General features: G+C 44.2%; 1 protein-coding gene across 1 annotated transcript; it reads left to right on the top strand.

Annotated features, from left to right (window-relative positions):
• Window positions 1-9,174: 9,174 nt before the first annotated feature.
• Or4d2 (olfactory receptor family 4 subfamily D member 2) lies at window positions 9,175-10,110 on the top strand. Its single transcript, XM_027950340.2, has one exon. The coding sequence runs from the start codon at window positions 9,175-9,177 to the stop codon at window positions 10,108-10,110; it is 936 nt and encodes a 311-aa protein (XP_027806141.2).
• The last annotated feature ends 8,902 nt before the right edge of the window (window positions 10,111-19,012 follow it).

Raw genomic sequence — 19,012 nt, 5'->3', positions numbered from 1 at the left:
CCTCCCTCGCTGGAGGACAATCAGACGCGTCAGGGAGACCAGTCAAGGCAGGAGCTCGTTTATTGAGGAAGCACACACAGCTAATATAATGCACAGGAGCCAATCAGGATAAAGATCGGAGGGGCGGGGAGAGTCCACATGTACACCCATCCCATGGTTTGTAAGGGAAGGCATGAGCTGTCCACGAGGGCAGAAGAGTCCTGGACCTATCCTGGAGGTGGTCTGATTTTTCATCACAACCCATAGCACTGCCTCTTGGGTGATTGCCAGGTGCCATCTTAACTACATGTGGCCCCAGGATTGAGAAGCAGATAGCAGCCAGCAAGTAAGACTTTCTCTTTCCTGATGCCACATGTTGCAGCATGCTCCTACATGCTGTGATATGCCCTACATGCTGCTGCTTTCTTGTTTTTCCAATTTTTATTCCATCCAAGCCATCATCCTATTAGACAGTGCTGACCACACTTAGAGAGGACCTCCATTTCAGGAATGCCAGTCATTCCTACATACACCCTCATTGACACACCCATAAGCCTCTTAATCCTTGGCATTTTTTAATACAACAAAATTAACAATTCAAATTTACCATTACAGTCTTTTCTCAAAGGAATTTTTACTTCTACAGTCTTGAACCTGTGTTGAGTGTGGTCATGCCAATTCCTGAGATGCCCTCAAGCCATCTTTCCAATTGTTCTCTTCAACGTACTTAGCACCTCTTTAATGGCTATACTCTCTTTAATAACCACACCTTCCTTAGCCCCAGTTTTACGTGTACTTTTCTGGCCAAACAGCAAGGTTTTCAAATCTTTCTGCTTTTGCTTTCTGCTCCTAATTATGACAGCAACATCCATGCTACCACTTGAACGTTGTTCTTCCATGAAATTTCCTCCACTAGGTTAGTTAGTCCATCACCTTTAAGTTTAGCATCACAGAAAAATCTCAGAACATGGGGAAAATGTGGACAATTCTTTGCCAGAACATGAATGTCCTCTAGTCCAATTTTCAACAGAGTCGACCTCTGAAGCTTCATATGTTCAGAGTTTATTGTCCACAGTCTTATCAGCATTCTGGTCTTCTGAGCCCCCACAAGAATTGTTCCTTAAGCTCCACTTACAATATTCTAAAGATCTTCCACCTTGTATTTCTAAGCTTTTCAAAAATTCCTCTCCTGGTGAAAACCAGTTCCAAAGGCTTCTGAACTACATTGTCAAGTTAGTCACAGCAACATCCCCACTTCTCAGCACCAATCGCTGTTTTAGTCAGTTTTTGCATTGCTGTGACCAAAATATTCAACAAGAATAACTTAGAGAAGGGAAAGTTTATTTTGGCTCATGACTGCAGAGATTCGGTCCATGGTCAGGTGACTTCACAGCTCTGGGATCAAGATGAAGCAGAACATCATGATGGAAGGGCATGGTGGAGCAAAGCAGCCCAGGACATGGGAACCAGGAAACAGAGGAGAGAGGGAGAGAGGGAGGGAGAGAGAGAGAGAGCGAGAGAGCGAGTGAGCAAGCACACTAAGGACGAAACAGAAATCCCAAAGGCACACCTCAGTGACCTACTTGCTCCAGCCATACCCTACCTGCCTATAGTTATCACCCAGTTAATCCATATCAGTGAGTTAATCCACTGATTCGGTTATACCTCTCATAATCTGATCGTTTTGCCCTTGCAAATTCTTGTATCATCTCACACCTGAGTTTTGAAGAACACTTCATATCTAAACCATAATATATACATGATTCATTTAAAATTTTCCAAGTACCTTGACCATTTCACTTTTTCCTCTCTACTGCTTTCTTTCCTTCTGTCAATTTCAAAATCTATTTTTAATTTCTCTCTATTTCTGTGTATTTATTCTGTGTCCTGTGGGGTATGCATCATTTCATGAAAGTCTCTGTATAATATTGATCCATGGAATGAACCCCACTTGATCATGGTGTACTATCTTTTTGATATGTTTTTGTATTTGATTTTCCAGAATTTTATTGAGAATTTTTTTCATCTATGCTCATTAGAGATATTGGTCTGAAGTTTTCTTTCTTTCTTTCTTCTCTTCTTTTCCTTTCTTTCTTTTTCTTTTTCTTTTTGGATGTGTCTTTGCCTGGTTTTGGAATCAGGGTGATATTGGCTTCCTAGAATGAGTTTGGAAGTGCTGCCTCTTTTTCTATTTCCTGAAATAAGTTGAAGAGAAATGCTAGTAATTCTTCTTTAAAGATCTTGTAGAATTCAGCTGTGTATCTGTCCAGTCCTGGTCTTTTCTTGGTTGGTAGGTTACTTTGTATACAACCAGAGATATGAAAAATTGTGCTCTATATGTGTAATATGAATTGTAATTCATCCTGTTGTCATATATAACAAATTAAAATTTAAAAAGAATACAAACAAAACAAAAAAGAAATGAGGAATACAGATGAAATACAGGAACACAGGAGCTAGAAATGGCAAGGTAAGGGGCTGTCCCATAACTTCCAGAAAGAACACAGTTGTGTTGGCAATTTGCTTTTAGCCAGTGAGATCCATTGTTAGCTCTGAACTCCATCCCCTGAATCAAAAAATAATAAAGTTGTGTTGGTTTAAGCCAAAACAAACAAACAAATATTGATCCAAAGTTAAGAAGATACTACGGAAGTTTTTGTGTTTCTATTTCCTTCCCGGCAATCATTTCATCCAAGAAATAAAAGTCTTAGGCTCTTCTTGGTTTCTCTCTAAGCCATAAATGAGTTTACTATCTTCCTTCACTTCTATTCCTTTTCCATTTCATACATTTCCCCATATTCATAGCCAAACTTTGGAAATGAGCACTGAGGGAAATGGAAGTGGATTTTGTGTCTTATTTGAGCTGTGTGATCCCTGGGAACAGGCTTTTCACCCTTTTATTTTATTTTATTTTTATTCTGAGAAAAAGTAAAAAGAAGGTCCATTGTTTTTCTAGCAAAAGAAAAACACACAGGAGTCCTGTCCCAAATGCTGTGCTTCTCCCATCAGCAGGGGGCTTTTAAAGAGGTGATGTGAAGGCTACATTCCACATGTTCTGTTGGAGTTGTAATTTGTTTGTTAATTTGGGAGATAGTCATTTCTGAGATCTTCTGGTACCATCCCCACCATCCTGTGGTGGGTGTGTGCTCAGAGACGGGTAACTCTGCCTAGGATGGGGAAGAAAGGTAATCCTGTTTCCCCTGAGATTAGGGAGGAGCATGGAGAGAGGAAGAAAAAGAAACACATCTATTTAAAAAATAAGTTGCAGTGGCAGAGTAGCAAGGATCATATTCAAAGCATAAAGAGGACCACTGTTACATTTCCTCACTGTCAATTCCTATTTTCCATTTCTATGGAAAAATGGGTAATGACATCTCCAAACTGCTTCCTGCTGAAAGGGGGTGAAGCTGGGGGAAGTAAACCAAAGTCCTTCTTCTCTATCGGGTGGGGTGTGGACAGTTGAGGGCATTCAGCATCAGAGCCGTCCAGAGGTCCACAGTGGCAGATGGCAGGTGAGTGGACAAGGCAGACATAGGGCGGGGATCATGCAAATGCCCAAAATTGTTTCGACTTTCCTGAATTCAGTTTCCTTTTTCTCAAAGTGGACCATGATGGAGCAACCTATACTGTTCAGGGACAGAAGGTGGGAGTTGGTTTTTCACTTTTTTGCACTAAAATATCTGATGATATTTTTCACCTTCTCCAAATGATCTGTTCTCAAGATAAAATATCTGCACTTCCTTGATTGTCCCATTGGTGTTAGTTTCCTGACTCCACCATCCTGGTCAAGTCTTAGGTCATTCACTCTTGTACAGCAACATCTCCCTCTTAAAATGTGATGCTTACAATATGATGCAGCTGAAATGGGTGTGTGCATTCTTTAGAAAACAATAGCTACATCCTTTGAAATATAGATAAATAAGATGTTTGGGCTGCAAATAACAGGATAATCAAATGACAGCAGATTTGATAATGAGAAAGTTATCATTTCATGCTAATAAACAGGAAATTTCAAGTTGGTTATTTAGTAGCTCAAAAATGTTAGGGCTTCTAGTGGGCTGTTCTACAATTCCTTGCTTTTCCCCACATGATGGCAATATGCCTCCAAAGCTCAGGAATCATATATTTATATTAAAATTAATCCAGAGAGCTGAGGATATAACTCAGTGGTAAAGTGCTTGCCTAGCATACACAAGGCCTTTGGTTCAATCCCCAGTTTCACAAAAATTAAAATTAAATTAAATTAACACAGCAAAAAAGAAGAAGGAAAGCACTTATATACTTTTTCTTTTTTATTGGGAAAGAAAACTTTCCTAGACCACCTCAGTAGAATTCTCACATGACTAAGTTGGCCAGCATCATCATATGGTCATCCCAGTCTATAAAGGGGAATACAAAGGTGAATATCTGGTTATTTTAGCCAGGATGAAAAAGAAAATAAAGGATTGAGAATGGCAAACAGAGTCTTCCAGGTAGTTTTAAGCCTTTGGCAGCAGGAATAGACACAATGGGCTGGAAGAGAAAATCTTGACAATGAGAAAATTCTGTCATGTACAGGGGTAATAAAACCAAAAGCCTAATGAAGCCAACAAGTAGCATGAATAAGATTAGTAGGCTCAGGGGCTAGAATTATGCAGGCAAAAGGAAACCCCACTCCTAGTTCTCTCCATCACCCTAATGCAGAACTCCAATATCTGAGCCCTTACAGAAAAAACAGAAGGATTCTATTTAGAGATTACTAAATCAGTTCCAGGACATCTTTACAAATTGGCATTCAGGGATCATTTGGTAAAACAACGGAACTGATCAGCCTTTGCGAGACCCACAGGTTCTCAACCCTGATCATGCATGCAGTGCTTCCAGTCAGTATTTTCAGGTTTAATTTTAAATGTTAACCAGAGCCTGTCAGACCCATGAATAACAATATAAAAGATAAAAGATAGACACTAACATAAACATCAAAGATAGACACTAAAACAAAATTTAAAAGCCAAAAAACTGAAAAAAAATGAACTATAAGAAAATAAAAATAATTTAAGTAAAAGAAGAAAACTTTAAAAAAAGATTTTAATTAACTTTCATTTAAAATTAATTGTAGATTCACCTGAAGTTGTGAAAAATAACAGAGCTCTCATGTACCCTTGATCCAGTTTCCTCTGATAGTAACTACTGTCTGTGCCCCACCAAATCTAAATGTTGAAACATTAATAGCCCATGTAATGGTATCCTGGTTGGTGATTAAGACATGAGGGTGGAGCCCTCATGAATGGGATTAGCGCCCTTATAAGAGAGACCCTGGAGAATTCCCTCTTCCTTCCACCACATGAGGACACAAGGAGAAGTCAGCTCTGTAAGCCAGAACCTTCATGAGATGCCTGATATGTCAGTGCCTTGATTTCAGATATCCCAGGCTTTAGAACCATAAGAGATAAATTTCTGTTGCCACTGAGTGTATGGTGTGCCATTGTAGCAGTCCAAACAGGCTGAGACAGATATATATCTTGCAAAACTATAGTATCATATCTCAACCAGGTGATTAACATAAATATAATCAAGACAGAGAAAGGGACACTTTGAAAAAGCTTTAACAAAACAAGATTCACGAAATAAGATTGCATTTCATACAGGTACAATCAGGGAATGAGAAAAAATTCTTGGAAATTAAAAATCTGGTTTGTGCCATTCTGTATTTTTCCAAGATATCCACATTTGCACCTTCCATTCAGCAAGCTCTTCCTCACAATATGATGCTCTCATTCGTTTCATTTAGAGGTGGAATCTTCATTTCCTCACTTGGAAGAGAACTCTACTTAAGAAGTTACACCATTTTTACATCACATCAAGTTTATAATTCTAGTTAAATTGAGTTTTTAAAATCAATTCCTCAAAATGAGAGCATCTATGGGTTTCCTGTACCAACTACTATATTAATGAGGGTAATAATTAACATGTGAAGAATGTAAGCACCTTATTGCTGGTGCAAATATTATTGGATATGAGTGGTGAATTAACTGTGGTGGTCTTGTTGGCAAAAAAGAAGAACATGGTTTATGGGGTATTAAGTTTCTGTTGTAGTGTACAAACAATTTCCTACCTATGACTGCCTAAGATCACTTCAGTTTAAAAGAAGAAGAAAGACAAGAAAGGAAAATCAAATCATTTAGCTTGATGAAGCCACAGGAGAACTGTCCATCATGCTGATGAGCAAGTTAGAGGTTCTCAATGTCCAGTCCCTGGAACAGATGCACCAGTACTTACAGAAAACTCGTTACAAATGCCTTGGGTTAGTAAGATTCTTAGGCTTACCACTGACTTGCCAAATGAGAAAGTCTGGGCTGGGCATGCCAGTCTTTTAACAAACCTTCAGGTGATTCTTTCAAGAGTAAGAATCAATGATTTAAGAAATAGTTTCTTCTAAAACTACTAGAGAATCCATTCCTTTGGAAGATGGTCTCATCCTTCTGGATGTTTTCCTGCAAATTCCACATTCCAAAAGTCTCTAAAATTTCCAGTGTTCCTGGTACTCTGGGTCCCTAAGGAAGACCTCTCAAAGAGTATGTGTTTTGAGACGTATAGAAACTTTTTAACAACTCCCATTTCTCCCTTGGTCCCAGTGGTAATTAGCCCAGCTCTGATTCCTGAGCCCTGTCCAATAGTTTTTCCCAAGGTTATTACCACTTCCTCTAGGGCCCCATGGTTGAGCGTACACATGGGAAATGGACAAGATCTCCAAGAAGATGTAAGACCACAAGTCCCATTCTGGGCTGAAGGAAGGTGCGAGGACAGAGTTTGCTCACCTGCAACATCTGCTGGAGGCCGGGAATAAGAAACAAGTGGCATAGACTTGATGTGAGTGAGTCTAATGTGTCAGGAGAGATCCAGGAAGTACAACAGGTAGAATATGTTGTTAAAAACAGATGCTCCAGGTTACCACAAAAACAACCCAATGTAGATTTGGCCCTGTGGTTTTAAGGGAAGATGCAAAGAGAAATGGACAAAAAAGAGATGAAGAAAATCAACTATGAAAGTCTCCACCTAGCCACATGTAACAATGTCACATAAGTAATTACTAATACATTACGTTGGTAAATTTTCTGAGGAATTACTAAGTGAGAGTTGTTGGACCCACTATGTTATTGAATTTCTAATATAATTAAGACAGACAACAGGAAAAAAATGGTAAGTGCTAAAATGGAGGTACTTGAAAAACATTATTGGAAGTCAGAGAAAGGAATAATTAATTCTGTATGGGAGAAATGGGAGAAGGAGTCAAAGAGAAGAAGGTGATATCTGAGGGCTTTTAGGTTGAAAAGACAGCAAAAGGTACTTAAAGGAACAGGAATTATTACCAAAGATATGGTAATAACCAAATAGATGGCACATGTAGAAAATATGAATTCCTTAAGCAGTAATTGGTGACAGGAATACTGATTCGAAAGGTATATGGAGGGAATATTTTATTGCTTTGTATGGAACTCTGAGAGAGAGCTGCATGCACATGTTAATGTATGTTTTTCTCCCCTGGTTCTATCTATAGAGCATTTGAGATGACTCAAAGAGTTTGAGTTTTATGCTGTGAGCACAAGATAATCATTAAAGATTACAACAAGAAAGGAGCATGACCCAATCGGCACTGAAATGTCTCCTGGGCAGCTGTGTAAAAGGAGAACTGGAATGGAAGGGAGCACATGGAAGTGAAGGATGAGAAGAGAATTACCTCCAGTAGAAAATAGATTGTGATGGGCCAGGAGAGAGAGGATGGGGGAGATGGAGACAGGACACGGGGTGGGGAGACCACTTTCCTTTGTCCCTTTCCTGATTGAAGTTTCTTTTAATGATGGCAGAATTGCCCCCAGAACATTTCTAGTTTCTCTAAATTGCTTCTTTTCCTAGCATCTCCTTCTCCATGCCCTGTCAATGTCTCTTCCCCTCCATGTGCTTCTCCAAATGGGCCCATTCTCTCCCCAGCGCCAGTATTTCCCCTTCCCCACCCTTTGCCTATCCTATATCACTCCATTTTCCACCCTTGTAATCTCCTTTACTGCATCTATTCCCATTTCTCTTCATTTAACTTCTTCCTTTTTCTTCTACTCTTAGATTTAGTAAATCTTCTAAAGTTGCTGTCCTTTCAGAAGAACTCAATCATTTTCAGGCAATAGCCATCATCTGTTTCTTAATGTAGTGAATTCTCTCCCCCATCTCTCTCTTTGCCTCCACAAATGTCCTGTGGAACCTTACAAAGGAAGGCATACCTATGTTGGGGGCTGGGAAGAAACTGGGTAACCCAGGAATCCAGCTGGGTCCAGAGGTTCCTCCACAAGGACTTGGACGTCCTATAATTATTCATCATTATCCTCATTGAGTACTGACTATGACAAGAATGGACACATAAGGGTACAAATAAATTGTGAAATTAAGACCCTTGTCTCTAGGACCTTATGATTGAACTGTGGAGGAAAAGCAGGGGTGTGAAAGCTCTTAACATTTTAAAAAATATATTTATTTTTTAGTTATAGGTGGACACAATATCTTTATTTTATTTCGATGTGGTGCTGAGGATCAAACCCAGTGCCTCACACATGCTAGGTGAGCGCTCTACCTCTTAAGCCACAATCCCAGCCCCAGCTCTTAACATTTTGATGTGTTAAATGTTGTGTCCAAATCTTTAGAGACTGGAAGGAGGGGATAACTTCAAACTAGGAGTCTTAGCAGAGGAGAGGAATTACTGCTTATTATGCCAGGCATCATTCTAGAGACTTTATATGTGTCCTTCCATGTTAGCACACAGAAAATTCTACAAAGAAAGCCTTTTTGTTCCCACCTTATAGATGTGCAAGCTCAGATCCTGACAGAACAGGTAAGATGTTCAGTCTGATCTCAAGGAAATGGAAGACCTGAACCGGACTCCAGATCTGCCTCACTCCAAGTGTTTTCCTATGACTATTTCCATCTTTGAAAGGCAAGTTATGTATAATTCTGGATGACTCTAAGATATCTCAGGAATCTGTATCCCAGCACCCACGTGTGAACCCTTCAGGGACAGAGCAGCGCCAGGTATCATGATCTGCATATGAGAATGCCCATCAGATAGACCCCAACGACTTCTTCTGAGTCCTTGAGCATTCACAGGGCAAGTAGTGACTTCGAACATCCATGTCTGGGTTTCATTTTCTTTAGCTGCATGGAGAAGACACCATGGAACCACAGAACCTCACCTGGGTGTCAGATTTTGTCTTCCTGGGGCTCTCACAAACTCAGGAGCTGCAGCCTCTCCTGTTTCTGCTGTTCCTATTTGTGTATGTCACTACCGTTGTGGGAAACCTCCTCATCATTGTCACAGTGACCTCAGACTCCAAGCTCCACACACCCATGTACTTCCTGCTCCGAAATCTAGCTGTCATAGACCTCTGCTTCTCCTCAGTCACTGCCCCCAAGATGCTGGTGGACTTCCTCTCTGAGAAGAAGACCATCTCCTTCCAGGGGTGCATGGCTCAGATCTTCTTCTTCCACTTTCTGGGAGGTGCCATGGTCTTCTTCCTCTCAGTGATGGCCTATGACCGTCTCGTGGCCATCTCCCGGCCTCTCCACTATGTCACCATCATGAACACTCAGCTCTGCGTGGGACTGGTGGGGGCAGCCTGGATAGGAGGCTTCCTCCATTCCATTATCCAGTTGTCCCTGATGCTCCCCCTGCCCTTCTGTGGCCCCAACATCCTGGATAACTTCTACTGTGATGTTCCCCAGGTATTGAGACTGGCCTGCACGGACATTTCCCTCTTGGAATTCCTCATGATCTCCAACAGTGGGATGCTGGATGTCATCTGGTTCTTTATCCTTCTGACCTCCTACTTGGGCATCCTGGTGATGCTGAGGTCCCACCCGGGGCAGGCGAGAAGGAAGGCAGCTTCCACCTGCACCACCCACATCATTGTGGTGTCTATGATTTTCATTCCGAGCATTTACCTCTATGCCCGGCCCTTCACCCCCTTCCCCATGGACAAGGCTGTGTCCATCAGCCACACGGTCATGACTCCCATGCTCAACCCTGTGATCTACACCCTGAGGAACCAGGAGATGCAGGCAGCAGTGAAGAGATTAGGGATGCACTGGCTGGTTTGTAAAAAGGTGTGACTGTGGGTCAATCACTTCTCTTTGACCCGTTCCCTTTGTAAAATGGAGAGAGAGATACTATATCTGCTCAACTCATAGCCTGTGTTGGGAGAATCATCTTTGTAGTGATGTGTGTGTGTGTGTGTGTGTGTGTGTGTGTGTCTTTATGGACTTTGACACTGAACAACTTACTCAGTTTTTTAGGAATAATAGATGCTTTCTCTTTGTGGGTTTGTGTTCCTGAAACAATGAGAAATGTTGGCGTGTCCCTGGAGAAGACACTTTCCTTTGACCCTTTCCTGATTGAAGTTTCTTTTTATGATGGCAGAATTGCCCCTAGAACATTTTCTAATTTCTCTAAATTGCTTCTTTTCGCGGCATCTCCTTCTATTCTGAGTCCAGAGTATTGGCAAGACCAATTAAGAGACTTGTCATCTTAATCCTCCGATTGGGAGCTGTGTGACCTTTCACTTTTCAAACTGGTGACTCTGGATGAGCTACCTAACCTCTCTTGGTCTCCTCAAAGTATGAAAAACAAGACCAGTCCCAATAATGCCACAGATTGTCGATACAATTTAAAAGTTTAAAATGCATGAGAAAGTATTTTGTAAATCATAGAAACTTTGTGAGAATTATTGTTATTCTTATCCTTGACATTTCTTCTTCTATGAGTTGAATCGTGTTTTGGAGGTGAGCGAGGCACAGAGAGGATGAGGGCTGAACTCCAGAGGGTCATGCAACATGCCCAATAGGGCGTAGACATTCAGGGCCGTGTCTGTTATAGTCCGACTGCTTCCTGCTGCAGACTCAACACTTCTTACAAATACGAATCAGAAGATCTGTTCACTTGATCTCTCATCCTTTTATTTCCCTTCCCATTTGCAAATATGCATTTCAGATCTGATGCAGCACTTATTTGATCCATACTCTGTGTGTGTGTGTGTGTGTGTGTGTGTGTGTGTGTCTATAAATGGTGGGTTTGGGGCTCTAACTTCCTTGGTCTCTCTCTCTCTCCTCTCACTCCTCCTTCGTTCTCTGCCTCTCTCCCTACATCAATTGCTGTTATTTCAGTTTCTTTACCTCCATCTGGGCCTGTTCTTTCTCCATTTCTCTGGTGTGCCTTGCTTCCTCCCTGCCTGGAGCTCTTTGCCACACACCATTGTATCTCTCCTCCACTACCAAAGTTAGGGGTTGAGATCAAGTTATCGGGCAGAGAAACAAACAGGTTATGGTTAAGTTGCTGAGTGTCACAGCCCAGACAACCTTAGCTAAACAGAGGGGGTTATTTTAGGGTGGAGAGTGGGGTCAGGTACTGTCGGGAATGACATAGCTGGTTCCCTTTTCTTCCTTTCTTCCTGCATCCCTCCTTGCCAATACAGTCATCTTGCATGTGGCCCAAACAGGGGTCTCAGCCCCCTAAACCTGACCCATCCATTTTGCTTACTGCCGCTGACTGGCTGAGTCTGTTAGGGTTCAAATTCCAAAGTCCTGTGAAAACAATCTGATTGGCTGAGGTTGGGCCATGTCTTCCCTGTGGCTGGGGGATATACAGGTCCTGTGACTTAAGCGTGACCAGCCAGTCCCCCTCCACCAGGGGTTGTGGGTAAGGGTGTTCCCAGAGAAGGAAGGTGTGAGTGGACAGCAATGTCCCCCAGCAATGTCTACCATGAAATCAACAGGAAGGTCACTCCTTAAGTAGCATAACCTAATTGGGTTTGGGTTGTCTTTAGTTACATCTGAATAGTCATGTTTTTATTCATTCATTAAACAAATATTAATTGCCTACAGTTTACTTTTTCAGTCCTATTTTGTCTTTTTTTTTTTTTGGAACTTGGGATTGAACCCAGGGGAGCTTTACCACTGAGCTTCATCTCCCGAAACTTTTTATTTTTAATTTTGAGACAGGGTTTTGCTAGGTTGCTTAGAACCTTGCTAAATTGCTGAGGCTGGCTTTGAACTTGTGACCCTCCTGTCTCAGCCTCCAGAGTTGCTGGGATCATCGACGTGCACCACTGTGCCCAGCCCAATTTTGTCCTGTTGATCCATAGGTTCCTGACTTTGTTTTGGCTCATGTCAGGGAAGAAAATCCATGTCTACCCTTGATCAAGAGCCTGAAGAAGAAAGGCACCTCTAGGGGACAAATGTGGCAGTAGCTGTGACTGACCCAATAGGATCCATGAGTGAGAACAGAGGGAGCCTGGATATTGGGCATTGGCTCCTGCCACCTCCGGTGCTGCCCAGGGACTGGGAGTCCAAGATCACCACCCCCATGCTCACTACCACTCCCAGAGAGATGCACAAGGCTGTGGCTGGAAAGTGAATCCTTATTTTGTTTTTTGTTTTGTGGGATCAAACCCAGGCCTCAAACTCATGTTCCTCCTGCCTCAGTTTCTGGAGTGGTTGGGATCACAGGCGTGGGCCACCAGGCCAGCTTCTTTCTTGGCATTTTTTAGTCTTCTACATTTTAATGTCCCAGACAAGAGATTGTTTCACTTAAGTGGGTGTCTGAATCCTGACAGCCTTCAGGCATCTGTTCTTCCTGGGTGTATGGGGATTAGCCTACAAGACCAAGTCACTGCGGGGCCCTTCCCCCTTCTCTTCTTCTTCTTCTTCTTCTTCTTCTTCTTCTTCTTCTTCTTCTTCTTCTTCTTCTTCTTCTTCTCCTTCTCCTTCTCCTTCTCCTTCTCCTTCTCCTTCTCCTTCTCCTTCTCCTTCTCCTTCTCCTTCTTCTCCTTCTCCTTCTCCTTCTTCTTCTTCTTCTCTCTCTTTTTAATACTGTGAGGCATTAAGCCTAGGGGCATTTTACAAGAGATATATCTCCAGTCCTTATTTTTATTTTGAGGCCCACATTGGCCTCAAACTTGCAATCCTCCTACCTCGGCCTCCCCCAATCATTGGAATTATAGGCATGCAGTACCACACATGGCTCTGTGGGCCCTTTCTTGTAGAGAGACTATGTTATGTTTTTATTTACAGTGTGTGGCCATGGGGGACTGAAGGAGGATGCTGCCCTCCTTCTCAGACTCCCACCAGCCCCTGCTTCAGAGTGGCTTCTGTCCCCAGAGCTGGGGCAGTCAGCCCGCAGGAGCCCTGCGGGGGGGTTGGGGGTCAGCACAACGGAAGCAGCGCATGGCTTGCCAGACCCTCTCAAGCACAGGGGGCTCCAGGCCCCCACTCTACATGCTCTGCTTGCTCAGGCTCAGGCATCCTGCCAGCCACCAGAGGGGCTTCTCTAGATCAGGTCACATCTGTGCCCTTAGGAGCTTGGCTTGTAAGTCAGACCCCTCCTGAGGGCCCTTTCCTGGGCACCATGATGCATTGTTTTTTCTTTATTTCAACATTAAAAATGAGGTCCCAGGGCTGGGGTTGTGGCTCAGTGGTAGAGCGCTCGCCTAGCACATGTGAGGCCTGGGCTGACATACAGCAAGGACAAGAAATCATGCACATCAGCTGCAGCCATTCCTGCTGGATTCCAGCGCTGCCAGGGCTCCAGTTACTACAAACAGCAGCACCCTCCGAGTCATATGGCCCTTTGAGCCTTCTCACTCATGACGTCATGAATCGACACAGGATCTGCCTTGTCTGCAAGGCCACAATTCCCCTACTGTACCCCAGTCTCTGCTCCTGGGAATTCCCAGTCTGATGGAGGAGGTGGGGTAACAACCTCTCACAGAAGGCCAAGGCAGTCGGGAGGAGACAAGGGAGGGGCGCTTGCCTTGGCTGACTCCCCAGTCTAGACCTATGACCTCTCATGTTTTGACCCTTCTGCCTCCTGGACCTTCCTGCCCTTTGGCGAATTGATTAGCAGATCCGAGAGGTCATGCTCTTTCTCAAGAGGCAGGATGGTGCTGGACCACCAGGTAGCTCTCCAAAGCCTGTTTCCTCCAGGCTTGCTAAAGGCAGAGACTCAGAACTGCCTCCCTAAAGGAGTCAGTCCTCAGCTCTGGAACACAAGTATATACAAATTCACATACATGTGCACAAACTCCTGGTCCATCCTGGACTCGGCCTAAAGTGGAGCCTTGGAAGTTTGAGCCATGCCCTTTCCCGCTGTGCAGGTCAGTGTTCTCATCATTAGAATAAAGCCAAAGACCCCACCACCAGAACCCCTGAAAACAGGAGCAGAGGCAGGCCTACCAGGCCCCAAGCCCTGCTCAGACCCCGCTGTCTGGATGGGGCGGTTGGAGCAGAGCAGATAAAGAGATCAAATCAGGCCTGTGGCTGGCAGCTCCCCTGTGGCTGGTGGACGGTTCTTGTGAAAGTGATTGCAGAAACTTGAGGTTATCAGCTGGCCAAGGGAAGCTGGGTGGGAAGGTTCAAGTGTACTGAAGCTGAAAGGTGCCCAGGAGGGAGACCTCCTTCATGGTCCAAGTTCTGGATGTGATTCTAGCAGGGCCAGGCCTGCAACCAACTGCATCCACTGACCCAGGTCTGGCATGGCCCAGAGAAAGCAATGCCCCTGGTCCTGGCAGATGTCCAGGCACAAATCCCTTCCCCAACTTCAGAACTATGACAGGCAAGGTCACAGGACATGCGTCCATTCCACAAATCAGCATCTGGCTCCTTGCCAGGCACTATGTTAAGTGTTGGGGCTACTGAGCCATAAAACAGGTGCACAGCTATTCTGTGTGGACACCCACAGACCTGCAGGGAGCTGGAGTTTAACCAAATCCAACCACAGGCACGAGTATAATTACAATGATGTGAACTTTGAGGAAAGGAGTTGGAAGCCTAGGGAGAGGAAGACCCCACCAACTGCATCGTGTCTGGGGGGTGGACCAGGAAAGGGTCCCTGTGAATGAGACCTGGACACTCAGAAGGAGTCACCAGCAGAGGGGGAAGAGCCCTCGGGGTTGAGACCGGAGGAGGAAGGGGTAGGCCCGTTCAGGAGCTGAAAGCCAGTGGGTGTAGGGGGAGATGGGATTCGGGGTGGGAGCCAGATTGTGACCCCCTTAGAGTCCTTTCCTAGAAAAAGCTGTTCAGATGGACAGGAGAAGCCAGCAGAGGGGACTGGATGCTTGTAGAGCCAAGTCCCTCAGAGCCTCACACTCCCACAACCCTGGAAGGAAGGGGGAACTGTTGAGGGGCTGTCTCTAGCCACAGTCCCAGTCCCTGAGGACACCACACAGCTTCTTCTGTCCCTCTTATCCCAGTCTCCAAGCAGACTTGCCACCTCCTGGCATCCCAAGAGTGGCCTTTTTTTCATGGGTCTGTGTAGGTGTCCTTGGCTTTTTACTTCACCCTTTTCCCTTTTGGAGGAAGAGCTCACCTCTGAGACTCCCCAACTTCTGAGGTCCCCATGGCCCAGCAGTGGGTTCTGGATACCACTTGCTGAGGGAAAAGCTCACACAGGCCTCCCAAACACCCAACCCCATGGGGTGCCCCACTCACACTGTCCCCAGCATGTGGCCTCCATGCTCAGTGGGTTCTTCATGCTCACAGCCCTTGAGCAGCACCCACTCCAATCACCCAGAGCTCGGGGCTCCTGCCTCTTAACTTGCCCTGGGGGACCACCTAGTGCCCACCCTAAAGCCCTCCCATCTCTACATCACCTCCATTATGGCCTCCACCCCCTTCCTCACCCCATCCCCCTGGCCTATTGGGGTCAAGACCCTGGGCGTGGCCCCACTGTCCCCTGGAGGTTTGGGAAATCCCAGTGGCTGTATAAGGTGACTTTTTTTCCCTTCCAGGTGGGAAGCTTATGTGAACTCCTGGAGTTAAGTACACTCTCCTGTTTGTCCTACAACATTCCTGAGCACCGGCCCTGGGCCTAGCCTTGTGCTGGGTGCTAGATATACAACTGCCAGCAAGATCAGGCCTGAGGTCCCCAAGGTGCTCGGCACATGTCCAGGGATGGACAAGGTGACAGCGTTCCTTCGGTACAGCACAATATATGTTGAGGAGGCATCAGTGTGGGATGCCCTGCAGCTGAGACCGAATTTGGGGTCTGAATAGGAAAGGGCTGAGGAAGGCTTCCTGGAGGAGGTGACAACCCAACCCAGGCGACAAGATGAGTAGAAGTTAGTCTGACAAGGGGACATGTACGGACCCAGAGGTGAGGGGAAGACAGTGCATCAGGAAACTTTAGGGAGATCAAGCTGGAGCCTGGTGGCTGGTGAGAAGTGGGTGGAGGCTGGAGAGGTCCTGCAGGCCTGCGAAACTGTGGAAGGATCTGGGGATCCCTGACAGCTGCCAAAGAGATATTGTGCATGGATCCCACAGAGTGACCCAGCCCAGCTGGGGCCTGCAAGGGCGGATTCCAGTACAGCATGAGCGGCCCGTTCTCCCTCCAAGTGCTCAGAGTCCAGTGCTCCCTTCCTCCCTCTCCCCAGGGACCCAAAGTGTGTGTGTGTGTGTGTGTGTGTGTGTGTGTGTGTGTGTGTGTTTATGTATGTGGTGGGGGGGGGGCTTGAGGGAATGGAAGGACTTAAAAGCCTCCTGACTTGTCATTTAGTGAAGGTAAAAGAGAGGGGCAAGGGCCGGTGTTGTGGCTCAGTGGTAGAGCACTTGCCTAGCATGCGTGAGGCACTGGGTTGGATCCCCAGCACCACATAGAAATAAACAAATAAAATAAATGTATTGTTTCCATCTACAACTTAGAGAATATTAAGCAATATTTTTTTTAGAAAACAAGGTGTGTGTTGTCCGTAGGGAATTTGCTCACAACACAACACAGACGGAAGGACAGATTGCTTACTACGATCACCACGGGGTGGCAATTCTAAATAATTTTAGTAATAAAAATTCTCCTTCTCAACAAGAGCTTGGGTTGATCTATAGTCCCCCAAATTGCTGCAATTGGTAAACCACGCAAGCTTCAAGTTAGTGCATTTTTATTGCATATCCTTAATAAGCACTGCCCTCTATATAGAAGTTAATTCAGATGATTCCCAATAATTCAGTGACTTCCACAGCTACGTGTATTTGCTTTGAGAATAACTGCTAATTGTCCAAAAACAGGCAGGCAGGCTTCAGCCACAGGTCCCAGGTCCCGCCAACAGCACTGTGTATTCTGTTTAAACAGCTGATTTGATATAAACAACGATGACACAGAGGTTGTAATGAACACTGTGGTTTTAAATTGTATTTAAAACAGTGAATGAGTGCAAACTGTGGAGTATTTTTAAGTGTCAATTTTATTTCACTCATGAAATGTTTATTGAGTTTTTTTTTTATAACTCTTATTTTTTTTTTTAATGTGGTGCTGAGGATCGCACTGAGGGCCTTACACGTGCGAGGAAAACCATAACCCCAGAACCCTGAATTTTAATCATATCTCTAAGATTGAATTTATTCTCCTCTTTATAATTGTTCATTTAAAAACTAAAAAAAAACAAATCAAGAAAATAGAAACTGTAATTATAGACTTAAGTATTAAAACTACCACTATGTAGGTGTTTTTCTTTTATTTAAAACTATTTGTATAATTAAAGTGTTACTCCACTATTTTTTAAAATATATTTTTTAGATGTTGATTAACCTTTATTTTATTCATTTATTTATATATGGTGCTGAGAATTGAACCCGGTGCCTCATACATGCTAGGCAAGCACTCTACCACTCAGCCACAACCCCAGCCCCATTATTCTTTTTTTAATAGTGTAATATCTTTAGTTGTATTTTTTTATTGGCATGATTATATAAACGAAGCCCAATAAAAGAAAATTCACACATTTATTTTCTGGCCATTATTACTTTTTAAAAAATATGTTTGTTTTTTTTTTAGTTGTAGATGGACAACTATTGTCCTCAAGGAACAATACCTTTATTCTATTTATTTATTTTTATGTGGTGCTGAGGATGGAACCCAGCGCCTCGCACATGCTAGGTAAGCGCTCTACCACTGAGTCACAACCCCAGCCCCAACTATAACTTATTTCATTTAATAAATATTACTAATAATGATTTTAGTATATAGAGGAGAGAGAGATCAAAAAATAATACACCTCCAGAGTCATACTGGGCAAAGGTTGCCACTGGGCAAAGCTAATCCCCTAGGGAAAACTTTCACTGAGGTCCCAGTTGGCATGATAAAAAGCCCATGGGGAACGGCAGAGGGACTATGGCCCCTCTTCTGGTCCCTGCATGTGACTGGTCCTTAAAAAGCACATGTCAAAGCAGACCACGATAAAGACCTTGCTCCCTGGTGAAGGCCACACAGTGGATGCCAAGGCTAGAGGGGGGCCTCCATCACTGTCCTTGTGGTCAATTTCCAGTGCCCTACCCCAGAAAGACAGGGACCAACAATCCTTGCTTTGGAGGCCTCCCTTCCAGGTGACCAGCCCTGAAGGGTCTGCAAAGCCCTAGCACTCACTGCACCTACCTCCCTTCAAGCTGATGGAAATTTCTGCCCTTGAGCAACAACCTCAAATGAGCTCAATCAAGGAAACAACAAAGCTTATTCAGCAACACTGTTGAGCACCTGCTTTGGACCAGGCACCACTGGTGTTAGCAATTCACACTGATTCTCCTAAGGACTCTACCAGGTAGACAACAGAAAGACCCCCATCTGCCAGTACGGAGGTGGCCTCAGGCTTGCTTCAGGTGTTGAAAGCGTAGTCATCTCTCTATACTGACCTCATTAGGCTCCTGGGTGCTGAGTACTGCAGCTCAAGCATCTGGCCTAGTCAGTACCCTGCCCACATTAGAAATCAGAGAGATCTTATTAAAAGAAAACATGAGGGCTGGGGATATAGCTCACCTGGTAGAGCGTTAGCCTCGCATGCAAAGGCCCTGGGTTCAATCCCGAGCACCATTAAAAAAAAAAAAAAGGAAACGTGAATTTAATTGCAGTTTGTCCCAAACTGGGAAAGAAGCTACTCTGCCTCTGCCTGTCCTACAGGAATGTTACAATTTATAGCCCAGAAATATACATATGCAGATTCAGCCAGGCTGTGTTAGATAGAGGTCTGTTACAATTCTG

This window comes from Marmota flaviventris, chromosome 17 (assembly GCF_047511675.1).
Source record: "Marmota flaviventris isolate mMarFla1 chromosome 17, mMarFla1.hap1, whole genome shotgun sequence".
Classification (NCBI taxonomy): domain Eukaryota; kingdom Metazoa; phylum Chordata; class Mammalia; order Rodentia; family Sciuridae; genus Marmota; species Marmota flaviventris.
The sequence above is the reverse complement of the archived record's forward strand: the minus strand, read 5'-3'. Positions and strand labels throughout refer to the sequence as shown.

What these genes read in the sequence shown, in the direction of transcription:
- Or4d2 (XM_027950340.2), top strand. Translation starts at nt 9,175, where the DNA reads ATGGAACCACAGAACCTCACCTGGGTGTCAGATTTTGTCTTCCTGGGG.